Source organism: Palaemon carinicauda, chromosome 10 (genome assembly GCF_036898095.1).
Source record: "Palaemon carinicauda isolate YSFRI2023 chromosome 10, ASM3689809v2, whole genome shotgun sequence".
Classification (NCBI taxonomy): domain Eukaryota; kingdom Metazoa; phylum Arthropoda; class Malacostraca; order Decapoda; family Palaemonidae; genus Palaemon; species Palaemon carinicauda.
This window is the reverse complement of record NC_090734.1, coordinates 149574412-149584411: the sequence shown is the minus strand read 5'-3', so window position 1 is coordinate 149584411 and position 10000 is coordinate 149574412. Positions and strand designations below refer to the sequence as shown.

The following is a 10000-nucleotide window of genomic DNA, read 5'->3' as shown; positions in this document are numbered from 1 at the left end:
CCTTAGTTCATTTTTAACTTTCTGTAAGGGGAGTTGGCCTACTTTGTAGGGGGTTTCACTTTGTATAGGGGGTTTAATTTATTGGGGTTTATTTTGTAGTGGTGTAGGAGGTTTACTTTGTCGGATGTCTATCCTGTAGGCTGGGTTTACTTTCAGCGTCCTTTCCACCCAAATCTGCACCCACATTGTATCTTTCTACTTTACCTCCATTCCTTCTATCTTGGTGTCCAATCTCGTCTAACAAATACCCCAAAGCTAAATGGATTCCTGGCCCTGGTATATTTTTGGCCTAAGTTCATATTTCTGATTCAGCCCAATGTAAACTAATTGTTATAAATATGTCTTTTAATAAATATGGGTAGTTGAATAGTCTGATGGCTAAGAATGGGTCCAAATCTCAAAGAAGGATATAGATCTGTTTTCAAGGAATAGATAGTGTTGTAAAATTTGGGATTTGTGACGCCATTTTCTTTAAACACTTGTTTTGGAAAAAATGGTTTCAGTTGGGTCATTTGGCAGTCCTGTAACAATTTTATTACTGTCAGGTTTTATTATTATTATTATTATTATTATTATTATTATTATTATTATTACTTGCTAAGCTACAACCCTAGTTGGAAAAGCATGATGCTATATGCCCAGTGGCTCCAACAGGGAAAATAGCCCAGTGAGGAAAGGAAACAGGCAAAATTAAATATTTTAAGAACAGTACTAACATTAAAATAAATATTTTCTATATAAACTATAGAAAATTTAACAAAACAAGTGGAAGAGAAAGAAGATAGAATAGCTTTATAGGATCCTGTGATATGGGAGTATTTATAAGTCGTGTATAGTTTTTAAAAACGTTTTCATTCAAAAGAATATTCATATAATTTTATCTTAAATTCACAGAACTTTATTTGGAAATGTATCTTCTTTGTCAAAGACATTGTGTACTGTGACACCCATCTACAGAATGGTTTAATCAGTCTGAAATCTATTTTATAAGATATCTAATTATATTGGTTGCATTGTCACATAGTTTGAAATTAGCTGAGAATTCTTTTCGTTAATACATGTATTTTTATGGAGATCAGATATATATATTTATGGGGTGTCTTTTATAAACGCGTATGATAATATTTTTATGTGTGCTTATTACATTCCGTCTGCACAATGCCTTAACATAAGATAGATCTATTATCACGACTTCTTGCAGTTATTAAAAAGCTTGGACACAAATTGAAATGAGATAATAGTAGACCAATGAAAAGAAAACATGTTTTCGCTAGTCATTTAATAACGTTTTTATTTCAAATTTAAGGTCCCACATAATGCTTTAGGGAGTTATTTAAACTTAATATCTACTATTTTTCCTATAATCTTTTTGAACCAAATCTATACTGGTGTTATTATGCACGTGCAAATATATATATATATATATATATATATATATATATATATATATATATATATATATATATATATATATATATATATATATATATACATATATATGTATATATGTATAAATATATATATATATATATATATATATATATATGTATAAATATATATATATATATATATATATATATATATATATATATATATATATATATATATATATATATATATATATATATATATATATATATATATGCAGATGATTCTATTCTGTTCTGTTACGATTGGCCCGCCTTATGAGGAACACGAGCTCTTGGGTTAGCAGCCCGTAAACAAATCATTGTCTTTTCTCCACAACTTTCAAACAATTCATCAGATTTTATACCAGATATTTTGAATCCTTCAGTTGTTGCCAGACTTTCATATATGAATCGACTCATAAGATCTCTTTTTAAAGACTCATTGAATTCAAAATTTAGATTTGAATAAAATTTGTTACCAATTAAACAGGGGATATCTCTCCTCAACAACTGGCTTATTAAGAATTTTAGTACTATTATAGACCTTCTTTGCTTCAACATTTGGAAATAAAACTTAAATTTTAGCATATGGTAACTATGTGTTTTTAATTATACTACTGTATTGATGTATTTGATACAGTATTATACGTTCCGATATCTATAATATTATCAATGTTTTTTGATAATAATAAACATACCATATACTTTTGATGCATTTTCATACAGAAATGTGCTTAAAAGCATGGTAGCTACGTTATAGTATACATTTTATCACACCAATTCCATGTAATTAGTCCAGCTATAAAGATTCCCACTTAATCGGTTAGTACATTCCATTCCAAATGTATCTGAACAATTCCCTTCCTATCTCCTTGACAGAATTTCTTGATTAGGAAAAAAATATGACGAGTACAACAATTCGCTTAAAACCATAATATTGACGATTATAGCTTTCTGGTCCAGTTGGCTTCATTAGTTTCGGTACACTTCACGGGGAGCTGAGGAGACGTGTGGCAGCTATAGCAGGATTATTAGAGTACACTCTATTAATCCTGAGCTATATATTATAGTAGGTAACGCTGTGCTTAGCAAAAGAGAAACTGTTGGCAACGCTGCCTGTAAAATAAAGTCGCTAAGCTTTTAAACACGTGATCAAAAGCAAGGTTTATAGGCCTTGATCAAAAGTATTTTAATTAATTTGATGAAGTGCTCTATAGAAAAATATTGTTATTTGATTAACGGTATTATGTAAAATTAATGAAGATGCTTTTGATCATGTGTCTACAAGCTCAGCAACTTTGTTTAACAGCCGCGGCGTTGCCAACAGTTTCTCTTTTGTTAAACAGCATTATCTGCTACAATATACAGCTCAGGATCAATAGTGTACTCTAATAATCCTGATATAGCTGCCACACGTCTCATTAGCTTTCCGTGAAGTGTACCAATATTAATAAAGTCAACTGTACAGAGCCAAATGCCTGTAAATCAATAAAGAAATTGTTATACCTTTTACTAATAACGTTTCCCTTAGTTGACTTAACAGCAGTTTGATAGTCATAGCAAAATTATCCCGAGACAAAGTGTAATAGCTGTAATGGAGACGTAATGACACGAAACTTGTGGAAGAATTATATTAGTTTTAGTAGAATTAGAAAGAAAATAATTGGTGTTATAGGGCAATCAAAAGTCAGTGGCAGTTTAAAATGAAGAGTGGAACTTCAAAACTTAAAACTTGCAGCTATTGTTTTTATGTTGAACAGGCTGATATAAGTCTCTTTTTATAGTTTATTTATGAGAGATTTCTTTTTACGGGTTTATTTCTCGCCCTCCATCAGACACTAAAAGTCTGTTCAGGCGGGCCTTGGTGTTTGAAAATAATTTCTTTCCAGTTAATATTTTGCTCTGTATCTTATCAGTTATTTCGCTAGCATTTGTATTCAGGCTTAATGGTTTTCAGGTCACTATTATAACACTTTCTAAAAAGATAAGTCTTCAGGTTTTTCTTGAAAGCTGCCCCATTTTTGCTATTCTTGACATCGAGTGGAAGGTCGTTGAAGAGTCTCGGTGCAGCATAACTGAACGTTCTTCCTCCTATTGCATGATTCACGCTAATTTCGAATAGTCTATGTGGGTCATCAGCATAGTTTATTTATGAGAGATCTATCTTAATGTTGTTACTGTTCTTGAAATTTGTTATTTCAATTGATTATTACTTCTCTTGTAGTCTATTTATTTCCTTATTTCCTTTCTTCATTGGGCTAGTATTCTCTGTTGGAGCCCTTGGGATTATAGCTTCCAGATTTTCCAACTAAGGTTGTAGCTTAGCTAGTAATAATGATTGCAATAAAGACAATAACGTTATTATTATTATTATTATTATTATTACTAGTAGTAGTAGTAGTAGTAGTAGTAGTAGTAGTAGTAGTAGTAGTAGCAGTAATTTTGTTGCAACCACTGCCCAGCAGTTAGTAGTTTTATTAAAAGAAAAACCATATAGCTGAAGACATAATATACAAAAAAAAAAAAAAAAATATCTGAACAATACCTTCAAGAATTACCAGCAGAAGATCTATAGGTCAAAGAGGATAATAAAGGTTGCGAGAGAAGTAGAAGAGGAGGAGGAGGAGGAGGCATAGGAAGAACCAGGGCAATCGCCCTAAGTCGAAGAATTTTGCCAATTATCGTAAACCTACAAAAGGAAGCAAATAAAAGAAGGCTCGTCCGTCCTGTAACCTGCCGACTGTTAATTACATCTGGAGGGTGTCAGACAAACGTCTGATTGTGGAAAACATCTGATCCTCGGGTTATTTGCTCTCATTTTGAAACGAGAGCAGCCCCGCCGGTGGTTTTCTCTCTCTTGAGACGGTCTGGTCTCTCGTTGGGTGAGGGAAGGGGAAGCTGTCATGGCCCCACTTATTTAAAAGACCACCTGTCTTTCTTATTTTGTAAAGTTCTCCGTCTTGATCTCTTTTATGGACAAGAGGGACAGCCATGCTGTGACTCCCCTTTGTATGGGGAGCTGTCGTTATCTCTCTTCCCATACTGTCCTTCTTTACTCGACAAAATTTTTGGGATCTCATTTTAAGTGACCCGTTTTTGGTTCCTTTCTCGTGTATAAAGTGAGACGTAGATGTTCTCATTTGGCAGCGACCTGGCACTCTCTCTCTCTCTCTCTCTCTCTCTCTCTCTCTCTCTCTCTCTCTCTCTCTCTCTCTCTCTCTCTCTCTCTCTCTCTCTCTCTCTCTCCATTTTAGAATGACCTGGAATGGTCTGCTCATTTTTAAAGTGAGTTGTTGTGGTCCCTCTGATCTCACATTGACCTACTGGCCTTATTCAATTGTAAGTGAGCTGGCGTGATCTCATTATCTGTAATGTGAGCTGTTGTGGTCTTTTCATTTTTAAAATGTAATGGGTGGTCTCCTCAATTGTTAAGTGAGCTGGTTTGGGTTAATCGTTTTTTAAGTGTGCTGTCGGGATATCCTTATTTGTAAAAGTGTACTAGTGTACCGGTCTTATTTGTGAAGTGAGCGTTTCTTTATTTGTCAAGTGACTTAACAAGATTAATTTATCAAGTGAGTTGAAGTGGTTTTCTCATTAGTCAAGTGAGTTTGCGTAATCTCCTCATTTGTCAAGAGGCCTGGTATGGATTTCTCATCTGTCAAGCAAGTTAGTATGATGTCCTCATTTGTCAAGAGACCTGGTATGGTTTCCTCGTCTGTTGAGCAAGTTGGTATGATCTCCTCATTTGTCAAGAAACCTGTTATGGTTTCCTCATCTGTAAAGCAAGTTGGTATGATATCTCCATTTGTCAAGTGAGCTGGTATGGTCTCCTCATTTTAAAAGTGAGCTGGCCCTGTCTCCTCATTTTAAAAGGGATCTGGCACTGTCTCCTCATTTTAAAAGTGAGCTGGCACTGTCTCCTCATTTTAAAAAGGATCTGGCCCTGTCTCCTCATTTTAGAAGTGAGCTGGCACTGTCTCCTCATTTTAAAAGTGAGCTGGCCCTGTCTCCTCATTTTAAAAGTGAGCTGGCCCTGTCTCCTCATTTTAAAAGTGAGCTGGCCCTGTCTCCTCATTTTAAAAGTGAGCTGGCCCTGTCTCCTCATTTTAAAAGTGAGCTGGCCCTGTCTCCTCATTTTAAAAGTGAGCTGGCCCTGTCTCCTCATTTTAAAAGTGAGCTGGCCCTGTCTCCTCATTTTAAAAGTGAGCTGGCCCTGTCTCCTCATTTTAAAAGGGACCTGGCACTGTCTCCTCATTTTAAAAGGGATCTGGCCCTGTCTCCTCATTTTAAAAGTGAGCTGGCACTGTCTCCTCATTTTAAAAGGGACCTGGCCCTGTCTCCTCATTTTAAAAGGGATCTGGCACTGTCTCCTCATTTTAAAAGTGAGCTGGCCCTGTCTCCTCATTTTGAAAGTGAGCTGGCACTGTCTCCTCATTTTAAAAAGGATCTGGCCCTGTCTCCTCATTTTAGAAGTGAGCTGGCCCTGTCTCCTCATTTTAAAAAGGATCTGGCACTGTCTCCTCATTTTAAAAGTGAGCTGGCCCTGTCTCCTCATTTTAAAAGTGAGCTGGCCCTGTCTCCTCATTTTAAAAGTGAGCTGGCCCTGTCTCCTCATTTTGAAAGTGAGCTGGCCCTGTCTCCTCATTTTAAAAGTGAGCTGGCCCTGTCTCCTCATTTTAAAAGTGAGCTGGCTCTGTCTCCTCATTTTAAAAGTGAGCTGGCCCTGTCTCCTCATTTTAAAAGGGACCTGGCACTGTCTCCTCATTTTAAAAGGGATCTGGCCCTGTCTCCTCATTTTAAAAGTGAGCTGGCACTGTCTCCTCATTTTAAAAGGGATCTGGCCCTGTCTCATCATTTTAAAAGTGATCTGGCACTGTCTCCTCATTTTAAAAGTGAGCTGGCACTGTCTCCTCATTTTAAAAAGGATCTGGCCCTGTCTCCTCATTTTAGAAGTGAGCTGGCACTGTCTCCTCATTTTAAAAGTGAGCTGGCCCTGTTTCCTCATTTTAAAAGTGAGCTGGCCCTGTCTCCTCATTTTAAAAGTAAGCTGGCCCTGTCTCCTCATTTTAAAAGTGAGCTGGCCCTGTCTCCTCATTTTAAAAGTGAGCTGGCCCTGTCTCCTCATTTTAAAAGTGAGCTGGCCCTGTCTCCTCATTTTAAAAGTGAGCTGGCCCTGTCTCCTCATTTTAAAAGTGAGCTGGCCCTGTCTCCTCATTTTAAAAGTGAGCTGGCCCTGTCTCCTCATTTTAAAAGGGACCTGGCCCTGTCTCCTCATTTTAAAAGGGATCTGGCCCTGTCTCCTCATTTTAAAAGGGACCTGGCATTGTCTCCTCATTTTAAAAGGGATCTGGCCCTATCTCCTCATTTTAAAAGTGAGCTGGCACTGTCTCCTCATTTTAAAAGGGACCTGGCCCTGTCTCCTCATTTTAAAAGGGATCTGGCACTGTCTCCTCATTTTAAAAGTGAGCTGGCACTGTCTCCTCATTTTAAAAGTGAGATGGCCCTGTCTCCTCATTTTAAAAGTGAGCTGGCACTGTCTCCTCATTTTAAAAGGGATCTGGCCCTGTCTCCTCATTTTAAAAGTGAGCTGGCACTGTCTCCTCATTTTAATAGTGAGTTGGCCATGTCTCCTCATTTTAAAAGGGATCTGTCCCTGTCTCCTCATTTTAAAAGTGGGATGGCCCTGTCTCCTCATTTTAATAGTGAGTTGGCCCTGTCTCCTTTTTTAAAAGTGAGCTGGCCCTGTCTCCTTTTTTAAAAGTGAGCTGGCCCTGTCTCATTTTAATAGTGAGCTGGCCCTGTCTCCTCATTTTAAAAAGGATCTGGCCCTGTCTCCTCATTTTAAAAAGGATCTGGCCCTGTCTCCTCATTTTAGAAGTGAGCTGGCACTGTCTCCTCGTTTTAAAAAGGATCTGGCCCTGTCTCCTCATTTTAGAAGTGAGCTGGCCCTGTCTCCTCATTTTAAAAAGGATCTGGCACTGTCTCCTCATTTTAAAAAGGATCTGGCCCTGTCTCCTCATTTTAAAAGTGAGCTGGCCCTGTGTCCTCATTTTAAAAGTGAGCTGGCCCTGTCTCCTCATTTTAAAAGTGAGCTGGCCCTGTCTCCTCATTTTAAAAGTGAGCTGGCCCTGTCTCCTCATTTTAAAAGTGAGCTGGCCCTGTCTCCTTATTTTAAAAGTGAGCTGGCACTGTCTCCTCATTTTAAAAGTGAGCTGGCCCTGTCTCCTCATTTTAAAAGGGACCTGGCACTGTCTCCTCATTTAAAAGGGATCTGGCCCTGTCTCCTCATTTTAAAAGTGAGCTGGCACTGTCTCCTCATTTTGAAAGTGAGATTGCACTGTCTCCTCATTTTAAAAGTGAGCTGGCCCTGTCTCCTCATTTTAAAAGGGATCTGGCCCTGTCTCCTCATTTTAAAAGTGAGCTGGCCCTGTCTCCTCATTTTAAAAGTGAGCTGGCACTGTCTCCTCATTTTAAAAGGGATCTGGCCCTGTCTCCTCATTTTAAAAAGGATCTGGCCCTGTCTCCTCATTTTAAAAGTGAGCTGGCACTGTGTCCTCATTTTAAAAGGGATCTGGCCCTGTCTCCTCATTTTAAAAGTGAGCTGGCACTGTGTCCTCATTTTAAAAGTGAGATGGCACTGTCTCCTCATTTTAAAAGGGATCTGGCCCTGTCTCCTCATTTTAAAAGGGATCTGGCCCTGTCTCCTCATTTTAAAAGGGATCTGGCCCTGTCTCCTCATTTTAAAAGGGATCTGGCCATGTCTCCTCATTTTAAAAGTGAGCTGGCCCTGTCTCCTCATTTTAAAAGTGAGCTGGCACTGTTTCCTCATTTTAAAAGTGAGCTGGCCCTGTCTCCTCATTTTAAAAGGGATCTGGCCCTGTCTCCTCATTTTAAAAGTGAGCTGGCCCTGTCTCCTCATTTTAATAGTGAGTTGGCCCTGTCTCCTTTTTTAAAAGTGAGCTGGCCCTGTCTCATTTTAATAGTGAGCTGGCCCTGTCTCCTCATTTTAAAAGTGAGCTGGCCCTGTCTCCTCATTTTAAAAATGAGCTGGCCCTGTCCCCTCATTTTAAAAGTGAGCTGGCCCTGTCTCCTCATTTTAATGGTGAGCTGGCCCTGTCTCCTCATTTTAAAAGTGAGCTGGCCCTGTCTCCTCATTTTAATAGTGAGCTGGCCCTGTCTCCTCATTTTAAAAGTGAGCTGGCCATGTCTCCTCATGTTAATAGTGAGCTGGCCCTGTCTCCTCGTTTTAAAAGTGAGCTGGCCCTGTCTCCTCATTTTTATAGTGAGCTGACCCTGTCTCCTCATTTTAAAAGTGAGCTGGCCCTGTCTCCTCATTTTAATAGTGAGCTGGCCCTGTCTCCTCATTTTAATAGTGAGCGGACCCTGTCTCCTCATTTTAATAGTGAGCTGGTACTGTCTCCTCATTTTAAAAGTGAGCTGGCACTTGCTCTTCATTTTAAAAATGATCTGGCCCTGTCTCCTCATTTTAAAAGTGAGCTGGCCCTGTCTCCTCATTTTGATAGTGAGCTGACCCTGTCTCCTCATTTTAAAAGTGAGCTGGCCCTGTCTCCTCATTTTAATAGTAAGCTGGCCCTGTCTCCTCATTTTGATAGTGAGCTGACCCTGTCTCCTCATTTTAAAAGTGAGCTGGCCCTGTCTCCTCATTTTAATAGTGAGCTGGTACTGTTTCCTCATTTTAAAAGTGAGCTGGCACTGTCTCTTCATTTTAAAAATGATATGGCCCTGTCTCCTCATTTTAGAAGTGAGCTGGTACTGTGTCCTCATTTTAAAAGTGGGCTGGCACTGTCTCCTTATTGTAAAAGTGAGCGTGCGTGGCCTTTTCAATACCCTTCCCATGTCAGCAAAGTAGCATATGCTCTTTGATTTGTCATGTGAGCTGACATATGCTCTCTGGTTTTGAAAGACCACTGCTCTCGGTCCCTTATTTGCATGAGAAAAGCTCTGTCAGTGGTTTCTCTTCTTTGAGATTTGAGATGCTTCCATTATTTGCAAAGTGAGATGTCGTAAAAGTGTCTTTTGTGATCCCTGACATTTGGAAATGGGCATGGCGGTGTCTGTCTGTCTTAATTCAAGAGACAAGCTGTCATGGTCCGAAAAGAGAGCAGTCCTTGTGTCTGACATTTGAAAGGAGAGCTGTCACGGTCTGTCCCTCCCTTCAAAAGGGAGCTGTCGTTGTCTCTATCTTTAAAAATAAATTACTTTGGTCACCAATTTAAAAAAAAGGTGGGGCTGTCATGGTCTTTCTCTAATTTGAAAAGTGGGATGTTGGAGCGTTCCTTAACAGTAGAGATCCTTCTCTCTCTCTCTCTCTCTCTCTCTCTCTCTCTCTCTCTCTCTCTCTCTCATGACAATGACTGTTACTTACCATACTCTCTCTGTCCTGGTAACCAAAATAACTATTACCCCTCCTTTCCTTCCCTCCTCTTTCTCTCATCCACCTTTTTGTAATTAGAATAGCTGTTACCTCCAACTTACCCAGGGCAACCAGCATCTGTCCCAAAGGATCTAGTTACACCCACGGCTGGAATGAAGGCAACGAGATGTAAAAGATGCACATGGGGTATGCTACC

General features: G+C 39.0%; 1 protein-coding gene across 1 annotated transcript; it reads left to right on the top strand.

Moving 5' to 3' along the window:
- Positions 1-5051: 5051 nt before the first annotated feature.
- On the top strand, positions 5052-9293 carry LOC137648317 (uncharacterized). The gene is made up of 2 exons (XM_068381244.1): positions 5052-5221; positions 8366-9293. The coding sequence occupies exons 1-2, from the start codon at positions 5052-5054 to the stop codon at positions 9291-9293; spliced, it is 1098 nt and encodes a 365-aa protein (XP_068237345.1).
- Positions 9294-10000: the final 707 nt, after the last annotated feature.